At 52.2% G+C, this 12453-nt stretch overlaps 1 protein-coding gene across 1 annotated transcript in view; it reads left to right on the top strand.

Moving 5' to 3' along the window:
* The first annotated feature begins 6049 nt into the window (after window positions 1-6049).
* YWHAZ (tyrosine 3-monooxygenase/tryptophan 5-monooxygenase activation protein zeta) overlaps window positions 6050-12453 on the top strand; it is a 30597-nt gene continuing 24193 nt past the window's right edge. The window contains exons 1-2 of the mRNA XM_001509037.5: window positions 6050-6168; window positions 8345-8649. Coding sequence (XP_001509087.2) covers window positions 8356-8649 — 294 coding nt within the window. The 5' untranslated portion in view covers window positions 6050-6168; window positions 8345-8355. The remainder of the gene's footprint in view (window positions 6169-8344; window positions 8650-12453) is intronic.

Raw genomic sequence — 12453 nt, 5'->3', positions numbered from 1 at the left:
TATATTGTAAATTACTTACTTATTCATACTAATGCCTGTCTCCCCCTCCAGCCTGTAAATTCAGGAAGGGCAGGGAACATGCCTGCTAATTCCGTCGTATCGTACTCTCCACGCACTTAGTATAGTGGTCTGCACAAAGTAAACGCTGAATCAATACGATCAATCGATTAATAGGAGGAAATAATAGGGTATAAAGATACTTTCCTAAGTGCTCTAGGGAGTCGGGATGGTGGTGGGGGGGAAGTGAGTGCCTCAGAATTTTCACTCCTTAATTTTCAAATCACTGATAGTTGGCAGACAGGCAGGGCAGAGGAGGAGTTGGGGGAAAGAAAGGTGGGATCTAGCGGAGGGCTGGCAGGGACTAGTTCATTCATTGGGTAGTATTTATTGAGTGCTTACTATGTGCAGAGCATTGTTCTAAGCACTTGGAATGTACAGTTTGGCAACGGACAGAGACAATCCCTGCCCAATGACAGACTCACTAGGTTAACTCCCTAAGCCACAGACTAAGCAGAACCTAAGGCCTAAAAAGGACGAGGCATCCCGCCCCACCCCCCCAACCCCGAACAATACCTCCCCCGGGCTGTGGGCTGCCACAGCATCCAAAGACCATTTCGGTCCTGGGCTGAAATTCCTGCTAGGAGAAAAGGCGGCAGAGGAGCCCCTGGCCTGGGCCCGAGTGATCAGAAAGGGCAGCACTGATACGAGGCTCCATCGGACCCACAGGAATATGCCCTCCCCTCCCACCCCCTACCTAGGTCCCCACTGCTGCCCTCCCCACAGGTTCTGGGCCAAGGGTCGACCGCTGCTGCCTGCTTCCACAAGGCCCGGGATGACTTCCTGGACCAGGGCTGGACCATGATCCAGCGTGGCTTCATAATAATAATAATTATGGTATTTGTTAAGCACTTACCATGTGCAGAGCACTGCTCTCGGCGCTGGGGTAGAAACAGGGTAATCAGATTGTCCCACGTGGGGCTCACATTTTTAATCCCCATTTTTTACAGATGAGGTAACTGAGGCACAGAGAAGTGAAGTGACTTGCCCAAGGTCACCCAGTAGACGAGCGGTGGAGCTTGGATTAGAACCCACGACCTCTGACTTCGAAGCCTGGGCTCTTTCCCCTAAGCCACCCAGCTCCATCACGTGTCTGTTGAGTGACCTTGGGCAAGTCTTTTAACTCCTCTGGGCTTCAGTTACCTCGTCTGTAAAATGGGATTAAGAGTGTGAACCCCATGTGGGACAGGGATTGTGTCTGACCTGATTAACTTGTACCTACCCCGGTGCTCAGAGCAGTGCTTGGCATGTAGTAAGCCCTTAACAAGTACCATAATTATCATTATTATTATTCCCAACTGGCAGTATGGCTCTGGTGACAGATACTACTTTCTATGTGGTGAATCTATTTTATAGACCACGGAACTGGTCTATAACGATGTGGATAGCATTATCCAAAGTCTGGTAAGGCTTATAGGAGTTCTAGAAACAAAAGTTAGAAAACTTACACTTCACTCTCTTATTCTACTTGTGAGGCCATGCTTCCTTGCAAGATTAAATTCAATGATAATAATAACAATAACAACTGTGATATTTGTTAAGCATTTACTATGTGTTGAGCACTTTACTAAGTACCGAAGTAGAGATAATGAGGACGGACACCATCCCTGCCCCGGGTGGGGTTGACAGCATCTAAGTAGGAGGAAAAACAGTTATTGAATCCCCATTTTACAGATGAGGAAACTGAGGCGCAAAGAATACTAATAATTTTGGTCCTTGTTAAATGCTCACTCTGTGCCAAGCACTGTTCTAAGTGCTGGGGTACTTAGAAGGTAATCAGGTTGGGCTCAGTTCCTTTCCCAGGTGAGGCTCACACTCTGAAATCCCCATTTTACAGGCAAGGTAACTGAGGCCCAGACAAGTGAAGTGATTTGCCCAAGGTCACACAGCAGACAAGGGGGGGAACCGGGATTAGAATCCAAGTAATAATAATAATAATAATAATGATGTGTTAAGTGCTTACTCTGTGCCAAGCACTGTTCTAAGCACTGGTGGGGGGGATACAAGGTAATCAGGTTGTCGCACATGGGGCTCACAGTCTTCATCCCCATTTTAAAGATGAGTTACCTTAGGCCCAGAGAAGTGAAGTGACTTGCCCAAAGTCACACAGCTGACAAGTGGCGGAGCTGGGATTAGAACCCATGACCTCCGACTCCCAAGCCCGGGCCCTTTCCACTGAGCCACACTGTGATATGCCAGAGGGAAAGGGGCAGAGGCAGCATTAGAACCCAGATCCTCTGATTTATAGGCCTCATTCTCCTTCCCCTAGGCCACATGGTTACTCCCATGTGCGCCCACGTCCCTCACCTGTACAGCTCAAGTTGAAGTTCTCTGAGCCAGAGGTGAGCTCTATTTTTAGCTTGTGCCTACTGGGAAGCCTGGGTCAGGGGGAAGGACATACTCTGAACTTTTGAAGAGCAGAAAAAATTGCATAGAGCAGAATTTATAAATAGATGTATTGGGCAAACATCGATTTGATTATCACCTACATGAGAATGATTTTGAGTTCCTTCTACCCCCCACAGTTTTTGTGAAGGCCCACATCTCTCTGGCATTTCTATTCAATAACCTGCTGGGCTCTCAGATGGCATCCTTGTCTTTAGTTTTTTTCCCTTAGCATCATATAATAATAATAATAGTATCTGTTAAGCACTTACTATGTGTCATGTGCTATTCTAAGCGCTGGGGTAGATAGAAGGTAATCAGGTTGTCTGGCATGGGGCTCACAGGCTTAATTCCCATTTTCCAGATGAGGGAACTGAGGCCCAGAGCAGTGAAGTGACTTGCCCAAGGTCACAGAGCAGACAAGAGGCAGAGCTGGGAATAGAACCCAAGTCCTCCGACTCCCAAGCCTGGGCTCTTATCACTAGGCCATGGTTTTGGCTCTCGGCTCCCCGTGGATTCACTTTCCATCAAAGAACTTTACTCCAGATATCCTTTCTTGGGTTTCTAGGCCCTAATGCTAACTTCTCATTTGAGTGTAAGGGCTAAAAGGGGATAAGGCTTTTGGTGGGATTTGTTAAGCGCTTACTATGTGCCAGGCACGGTATTAAGGGCTGGGGTGGACACAAGCAAATCGGGTTGGACACAGTCCCTGTCCTGCATGGGGCTCACAGTCTTAATCCCCATTTTACAGAGGAGGTAACTGAGGCACAGAGAAGTGAAGTGACTTGCCCGAGGCCACACAGTAGCCAAGTGGCAGAGCCTTAAAGCCAATTCTTCAGGAGATCATTTAATCTTGGTTTTACCATTAGTCACCTCTCACATGAATCACTTTAAAACAGGAATACCTTTCGTAGTCCGGGAGAAGGGATTGTTAATATCGCACAAGCCGAACCCTAATCCCCAGGGAAAAGGAGAAATGATAAATTTAGCCTGATCTAACGTCCAGTCGCTACTACTGTTTCCACCGGGAAGTCAGTTACAATTCCGGAGAAGGAACAGTTTGAACTTTCCGATATGCCTGTCCTATTGGAAAGCCATATTACAGAACCAGTGGGACCACAGGCCCAAAACAGCATTTTTGCCCCTTAAATCAGCATTTTTGCCCCTCAAGAGCCATGCCTCGGCAAAAAACCCCAAACCCTAGAGCTCTACTTGAGGCTGAGGTGCTACCTAATGATGGGGAGGGAGAGAAGGAAGCTTGGATACTTCTCATTTCTGATCCAAGGCGGTTTTCACATCCATGCCCTGGTGAAGGTCTCCGCCGGTCTCTCTTAAACTACTTTTCCGTGGTTATCTAACCCTCCCAGTTCAACATTTCTGGATTCCACTTACTCTAACTCTTATTTGTATATCGATATATAAATATATATAAATATAAATAATATATAAGATTATTTGTCTCATCATGGGAAGGACGATCTTATGCTGAATTTCCCATCTGCCTGCCCTCATCCAGTTTTGGGATCTTTGGGCTCTGGTGGAAGATCTAATTTTAGGTTGGCATATCTTAGAGAAAGTTTACGTACTCTTAGGCGCCAAAATAGTGAACAGGCAGCCCTGTGTTCCTCTTTTTCACTCTCAACACCCTTTATTACTTCTTTCCCTCCAATCCTCTACCTTCTTCCCCAGCTCTTTAAGTCTGCTGGTGGCAATTCCTAGCCCTGGAAGCTGGGGAATTAAAGACCCCGGGAAGTGGCAAGGGCTAGTGAAAAGTGCTCAGAACTGGGAGGCCAGAGGCCTGGGTCCTAAATCCCATGTCCCCTACTTGCCTGCTGAATGAACTTGGGAAAGTCATCTAACTTTGCCATGCTTTAATTTCCTCACCTGTAAAAGAGGGATTAAGTACTTCTATCTTCCCCTGAGACGGTGAGCCCCATGTGACGTGGATCACTTGCCTGCCTGATCGTACTGCACCTATCCCCATGCTTACTAGTCTTGGCACCTAGAAAGCGCTTAACAAATCCCACCATTCATCTTCAATTATTATTATTACTGAAGCTTGTATTTACCACAGAAAGCGAATCCAGCTTTCCGTACAGTTTTATCGCTATCACCTCCTGGCCTACTTTTTATATGTTCTACTACACCCTCCCTAACGCTTAGTATAGGGCTTTGCACGCAAAAAGCTCTCAATAACTTCAATTATTACTCTCATAACACGGCAGGATCAGTTTATTGAGGTGGCACGGGGACTGTCTCTGGGCGGATTCAACCCCAAGCGCGGAGCACAGTGCTGGGACCGCCACAGTAATGCCACCATTCTTAAGGCCCTTGGCCCCGGGGGGGGGGGCTGTGGTTTGTGTGTTTACGACTCATTTCATTATCTGTTCGTCCTACATCATGAAACCCTCAAGTTTGAGTCCTTCCCAAAGGTCCACTTCTATCAAAAAAAAAAAAAAGGTTGGTTATATGAAAAGGGATCCCCTAACGGTGCTTTATTCGCCTCAAGATTTATCGACACCGCGACCCTCCTAGTGCCCTCGGGGCCATTCGGCCGCCTGGATGGTCTGGTTTCCCTCTCAGCAGCGTGGCGCGGTGGAAAGAGCACGGGCTTTGGGAGTCAGGGCTCATGAGTTCGAATCCCAGCTCTGCCACTTGTCAGCTGTGTGACTGTGGGCCAGTCACTTCACTTCTCTGGGCCTCAGTTCCCTCATCTGTAAAATGGGGATGAAGACTGTGCGCCCCACGTGGGACAACCTGATCCCCCTGTGTCCACCCCGGCGCTTAGAACAGTGCTCTGCACATAAGTAAGCGCTTAACAAATACCAACATTATTTCAGCAGCCGCCCCTTATCGCTGCCCTTTCTGAGGAGATTGCCCCAACCGTTTTTCGGCCAACGGTTGGCCCTTTTCCCGTGATCCTCCGCGCCCGCCCTCCCCGAGCGCGAGCTGCGCCTCGAGGCCCCGCCCCCCCGACTCGCCCTCCGCCTGCCCATTGGACCGCTCGCCCGTCAATCAAACCCCCTCCGTGGTTGGGCGGGGAGGGGGGGCCCGCCTCGCTCGTCTCCTTTCCGAGCCTTAAAAGGGCAGAAAGGCGGCTTTTCTCGGGCTGAGCAGGTAAACTCAAGGAGGGGCGGATGTGAGGCCCTGTCAAGACGGGAGAGGGAAGGGTGGCTATCGGGTCCCGATCCCTTTAGGGTCAGTCGTCCTTCTCCCCTCACACACACTCGCCCCCCCCCCCCCCCGATCGCCCCGCCCTGGGACGAACAGTCAGAGCAGCCAAAGGAGGGGGCGGGAAAGGCCCCGGATATTGCTCAAAACCGTGCCCCTTCAGGAGCGCGCAGGCGCAGGGAGGAGGCCGCGAGCGGGAAGCGGCGGGGGTCGGTGGGCGAGGCGAGAGCGGGCGGAGTGACGTCAGCGGGCGGTGCGGCCCGCGCCGGCGCAGAGCGAGGCCCGGGGGGGGGGGAGGGCGCCAGCGAAGCGCGCGCCCGCTCGCGCCCGAGCGGCCGTTGCGCTGGGCCCCAATCAGCGGTTGCCATAGCAGCGTTTGACGTCATCGCGCGTGTGGTGCCCCTGCAGCCGGGGCCGGGGAGCGGAGGAAACCCCGTGTCTGCGGAGCGGCTGGAGCCTGGGAGCGGACAGCGAGAGGGACACAGTCTCGACGCCGCCGCCGCCGCCGCCGCCGCCGACATCACCCGTCCGTCCGCCGGCCCGTCCCGTGCCCCGGTAAGAGGACGCCCTCCCGCCCCGCAGGGCTCCCTCTGGTCCCGGGGCGGCGGCGGTTTCCCTTCCGGCCGCCGCCTCTGCTGCTTTCGTCTAGAGCCTGTCCTTTTGCTCCCCCCCCCGCAAAGAGGGGAAAAATAATCCCCCCCCCCCCCGGCGGGCTCCTGCCTTGGGGTGCAGGACCGGTCTTCCTCCCGCTGTTGTAGCCCCCCGCCCCTGCCGGAGGGGATCATCCCGCCGCTGCGGGCATTGCCGCGGTGCAGGTGAGGCCGCCCCCTCCCCTCTTTCTCCCTCCTCCTTCCCCCTCCTTTGCAGCGGCAGCTCTGCGGCGGGGACCCAGCCCGCCCCCGCCCGGGGCACGGGCGGGAGGAGGTGGTGGGGGGCCTCGGGCCGGACGCAGAGCGAGGAGGAGGAGGAGGAGGAGGAAGAAGAAGGCCGAGGTGGGCCCCGCCGATCTCGACTGGGGGGGGGGGGTGTCGCCCTGCGGTAAAGGGGGCGCGCCTGGCCGGTCCTGGGGGGGGGCGGCGGGAGGAGGAAGGAGCGGGTGGGGGCGTCTCCCCCGCGGGGGCGCGGCTGGCCTGCCGGGGGGTTGCCGACACCCCGGCCGGTTCGGTTCGGCCCGGTGGGGTGGGGCTGCGGCCGCCGCCCTGTTTTCCCCCCACCTGCCGCGGCCGAGCGGGGGCTCGGGGCGGGGCCGGGCGCCCCGGGCGGGAGGTGGGGCTCGGTGACACACGGCCGCCATGACAAAGAGACCGCCCGGGGACCGGGCCGCTGCCCCTTCCCCGCCTCCTCCTCGTCCTCCGCCTCCTCTTCCTCCTCCGGCGGCTCAGGGCGGAGGTGCGGGGCGCCAGGCCCCGGCGGGCGGCGGCGGCCGGGAGGGAGGGAGGAGGGAGCCCCGGCCCTCCGCGGACGACGGCCCGCAGCACCATTTTATCCCCGCCCGAAACCGCCTCCGCTTCCCGCTCAACCCCCGGGGCGGGGCCGGGACGGCCTCACCCCGCAAACCCATCGCACCCCCAAAACGCGACGGCCCCCCCCCCTTTCCCCACCCTTTCCCTTCTCCCCCAAATAAAGGCGACATTTCAAATAATCCCCAGATTACTGCGAGGTAAGGCCACCCCCGTTTAAGGACTGGACGCCCACCTCAGCGATGACTGTAGTCTCGGGGGGGGGGGGGGCGCGTTTCAGAGCGGCCGAGCCTGCCGTGGAGAGCCTCAGAAAGAGAAATCTCCTCCTCCCCCCCCCCCCCGGGACCCCGGGAAAGCCACCTCTCGGCTGACACGGAGGCGAGAAGAAGGGGCGGCCGGTGGAGGTCGAGGGGGCAGAGAGGCGGGGACGCCCACGGAGGTGGGGCCGAACAAGGCGGTTCTCACTGCCCCGTCATCTTGCCCCCTCGCCTCCCAAACGACGGCCGGAGACGGGGACTTGGGCGGATAGGAGGTCCCTGGCCGGGACAGGCCGTCCAAGGTTACGCGTGACATTGGCCCACGGCCGAGGCCGGGCGTCGGAGGCCGAAAGGCGTAGGTGCCCGCAGGACGGCCGCACGGCTCGGTTTTCGGCGAGCGAGAACGGATTCGAAGCCAGGGCCCCCGGATGACTGGCGGACGGCTCACCCGACGTCCTCCACCGACGGGGCCCCCAAAAACCTAATGGCAGTGAGAGTTCAGGGGGCAGCAAAGGGAAAAGAGCCTAGAAACGGAAACGTAGCCCGCGTTGGAGCGGGAGAGGAAAGAATCCGAAAAGGCGACGGGAGTTTTGGCGGAGGAGCTTGAGTCGCCGTATGGGAAAGGGAGTCGACGGCGTCGCCCCGGGGATCGGAGCGGTCACTCTGGGTGTCGGGGAGTGGTGACGGAGCTCTCGTCTTCGGTTCACCGGTCTGTTAAGAGTCGGAATTCAGAGTTTGGGGAAGGTTGGGAAGAGGGCATTTCAACCCCGAGTTGAGAAATTTAGGCGGCCAGTTTGGGCTCGTGCGTGTGTGTTTCTAGAGCGAAGGTATAGTGTCAGTTGCGTGGAAGAGGATTTTTTTTTCCCCCCCACGCATCGCATTAATTTTCTCGGGAATTGGTGAACCTTAAATGATATCCTCGATGTTGGGTTCATTCCTAGAGTCTTGAAATAGAAACGTTTAAGTGATGTTTGTTTTTTGGTTTTTCTTCTTTTCTTTTTTTCTCCTCTTCAGAAAACTCAGTCATGGATAAAAATGAGCTGGTGCAGAAGGCCAAACTGGCCGAGCAAGCCGAGAGATATGATGATATGGCAGGCTGCATGAAGTCTGTAACCGAGCAAGGAGCCGAATTATCCAATGAGGAGAGGAATCTTCTCTCTGTTGCTTACAAAAATGTCGTAGGAGCCCGTAGGTCATCTTGGAGGGTCGTCTCGAGTATTGAGCAGAAGACGGAAGGTGCCGAGAAAAAACAGCAGATGGCTCGAGAGTACAGAGAGAAAATTGAGACCGAGCTAAGAGATATCTGCAATGATGTACTGGTGAGACTCAATACGTGTATATTCGATCCAACTTCACTGTATTTGGGGGTTCCCCAACGAGGGCCGTCGGCTGCTAAATTAACCCTTTCATTTCTGCTCTCACTTGAGGAAAAAAAAAACCTGATACCATGCAAATTCAAGTCGAGAAGTTACAGTGTGGTCTAGTGGAAAGAGCACGGCCCTGAGTTCTAATGCCTGTTCTGCCACTTGCCTGCTCGGTGACCCTGGACCAGTCACTTAATTTCTGGGTGTCTTGTCTGTAAAATGGGGTTGGAGACTGAGCCCCATGTGGGACGGGGATTGAGGTATCCCACTTGATTATCCATCGAAGGTACCCCAGGCACTCGGTACAGTGCCTGGCGTGCGGTAGACCCTTAATAAATGCTATTTTTTTTTTTCCAAGTCTGAGGGTATTAGGTGATGTCTCGTACCTTAATTTTGTAGATATTTTTTGAGGGCGGGCCGGAAAGAGCACCGTAGAAGAGAGAACTCCTTGACTAAAATCTGTTGGCTGGCTTTCTTTTTTTGGTGCAGATGTTCTTTTTAAAACAAAATACATTTCGTATTCAACAGTTGGAGCCTGAAGTTAAACCTGATGATAGCCTAGAAACTAAATGGCTTGTAACTGCATTAGTCATAATTCATAATTGAACCTCCGCAACAGGTTATAGACCTTTTTTTCAGTAGACTTTTTTTTTCCCCCAAGTGTACTGGAATCTTCATTTTGTATTGTGCTTTATGTAAAAGCCTTGTAACATGAGTCTTATGGCCACCATACCCCTCCCTGGATTAGCTGATGTAATGTTAATGTAATGAGTCAGCCATGCAGAAAACTGTCTGCAGGAAGAGGCACTAGCTTCTCTGTGTGCCGTCCGCCTTTGAGTGGCGGAACTCAAACTTTGGTCGCTGACGGCCATGATAAAGGTTACGGAACAGCTCAGCCAGAAGAATTTCCAAACTCGAATCTCTTTTTCTAAGAATAGACTGGAGGCTGAGGAACCAAAACATCGTAAGGCTATTTCATTTCCCAGGAATCCAGCTGCCTACTGGCTCTCGGGATTTTAAAACTTTACAAGGGAATCATCCTCTATCTCTTCGCAACGCCTCTCAAAATGCATATGTGGGTGGGGGCAGACGGTGGCCACCCTCCAGTAATCATTCTGGTACTCACTGAGCACTTACTGCCTGCAGAGAGAGCACTGATGGGCTGGAGCAGACTGGTTCAGGGGAAAGCGGATGGGCTTGGGAGTCGGAGGTTATGGGTTCGAATCCCGGCTCTGCCGCGTGTCAGCTGTGTGACTTTGGGCAAGTCACTGAACTTCTCTAGGCCTCAGTTACCTCATCTGTAAAATGGGGGATTAAGACTGAGCGCCCCACGTGAGACAACTTGATTACCTTCTATGTATCCCAGCGCTTAGAACAGTGCATGACACATAGTAAGCGCTTAACCAATACTATGATGATGATTTCCTGTAGAATCGCTTTACATGATGGAGTGGAGTTGTTTGTCTAAATCAAGGTAGATGAAAGGCATGAGTAAGCAAGGCTTGTTGGGTGTGTTGGATTTGTTTGTTTTTTACCCCAGTGATTTTAAGGCTCAGAGATTTATATCTCGGGGTTTTTTTTATTATTATTAACCATAGATGGCTTTGAAATACTTTCTCAAATTGTATTCTTATTAATCTTTTTATCCAAAGGTGACCACAGTGTGCTGCAGCAGCACCAAAAAGGTCTGGGTTTCTTTCTTCCTCTCTCTCTCTCTCTCTCTCTCTCTCTCTCTCTCTCTCTCCTTTTTTCATTGAAATCACACGCCTACCTTCATTTTGAGAATTGACACTTGAAAATCTGAGCGGTGGAAGCCCATCCTGCTTATTCTTGTTCTGTCTGAACTTGAGATTTTTGAACAAAATACAGTTCTTGTGCATTGGGGATACTTGAAACTTTTTAATGTGGCAGTAAATAGTCATATTTTTAGATCCCGTCTCTAAAAGTTGGGTTTCAGATGTAGCGTCTCCCAGCTAGTGTTATTGTATTTAACTGTGCACCTTACTGAATTGACTTCATTTAACCCACCCTTCAGCTGGGTGTTTCCAAACTACTTTCTCTTCAGTGGTGGTAATTACTAGGTAAGACTCTTCTGGCATATTCACGGAATTTGTTCATGCCCCTTTCGACTGCTTGCCCCGTTCTTGCCCCTTGTTCTCACCCCTTCCCCCTTTTGACTGTTCCAGGGTTAAACTGAGATCAAAAGAATCAAAGAGAAATTTTCTAGGGGTTTCGTTTTTTCCTTACGGAGGAAGGAGCCCAGTATTCCGTGTTTTCAGATAGGTGATCTGTTCACTTCTCAAACAGGGTAAGTTTTACTGTTAGTGAGTTGAGTGCTCCCAGGGCTTCAGGCTATACCCTGGTAGTGGGAAATAAACTTTGGATGAAAGGGGCAAGGGGCGGGAACATCCGCCCACCAAGGGAATTGCATAGGGCTTCGTGCCTTGGTTGCGCAAGTGTTTAACGACAGGTACTAAGAGCCCCACTGGTGATCTGAAAGAGTTAATGCTCTTTTCCTTGACTGGTTTACTACCAGAGAGTAAACATAGGCACTGGGAGAATTGGGCTCAGTTGATGAAATTTTGGAGGGGAGACCTCTTGACCTTTTGGAATATGTGAAAGGTCTGGGACTTGAACTTTTCCTTAACAGAGGAACAATCCTATGCCAATAACTATATTGCCGAAGGACGGCTAGGAAGGAGCTTCCCAGTGCTACAGTTACTCTGGGGGGGTAGGGGTTGGAGGGAGGGCCGAGGGGAAGGGAGGAATTGAATGCGAAGGATTTGGGGCAGCTGCCAAGCCATTCCCTGAATTCCATTTTCTGGAATTCTAGATCTGATTGTGCAGTGGGTGAGGGGGCTCCGGAGGATTCTTGCGCTTGCATGGTTCTATAGCTTTCCCTGCTGCCTTTTTATAAGGAGAATATGTGGGAAGGCCTTGACAGGACTTGACGTGCATTTTCTTGCCACTGTCTCTTTTTATATGAGCTTTTCACTTGCAGTGACAAAAAGATAATTTACCAAAATTGTCTTACCCTTTCCAATAGGCTTAAGTCTGAAAGTATTTTAAATTAGATATTATTTTGACTAATTTTTGCCCAGGTGTTAGGCATTTCATGTATTGAGCTCTTGGCTGAAGCTTTATGTAAAGCAAACGCAAGTGCTTTTCGTGGCGCTTGCCTCTGCGGTATTGTCTTTTATTACTATTACAGATTATTTTTTTTTTCCCCCCCTCTTTTTGGGTAGGTGTAGATCTCCAGCCCAGCAGCATCGCAACAACTACTTCTGTCTCAGACATGGGAGATTAGAGCTCTGCTCTCCTGGGAGTGAGGTTGAGCTCTGATTCTCACATATGGCAAGCGCAGACGTGTGCCCCTGAAAGCCTTAGCTCCCGGATTGCAACACAGGAGTCTCCCGATTGGTAGAGAACTGGGGTCCGGGGACACATCAGCTGATGAACAAAAGCATGCCTCTGAGAGGTGGTCCCTGTTCTTTTCAGCCTGGCAGAATGAGTCTCACTGGACTCGTAGCCCGTCCCTGTCTGGCAGCGGCGCTAGGGGAGAGTAGGAGAGCTGTGCGACCTGGGTATTTTGGCTCTGGACTCGCTGGTACCCTGAGCCAAGAGCCCTAGGGCTCTTCGATTGGATGTCTCACCATGTGCAAGCAAGCTTCTATTTTCACGGCTTTTCCATTCTGCCTTCTTCCTTGCCCCTCGACCCCCCCCAGCCTAAAGGCCTAATAGCTTCTTTGGTGTGGCGTA

This window comes from Ornithorhynchus anatinus, chromosome 4, assembly GCF_004115215.2.
Source record: "Ornithorhynchus anatinus isolate Pmale09 chromosome 4, mOrnAna1.pri.v4, whole genome shotgun sequence".
NCBI classification, from domain to species: Eukaryota; Metazoa; Chordata; class Mammalia; order Monotremata; family Ornithorhynchidae; genus Ornithorhynchus; species Ornithorhynchus anatinus.
The sequence above is the reverse complement of the archived record's forward strand: the minus strand, read 5'-3'. Positions and strand labels throughout refer to the sequence as shown.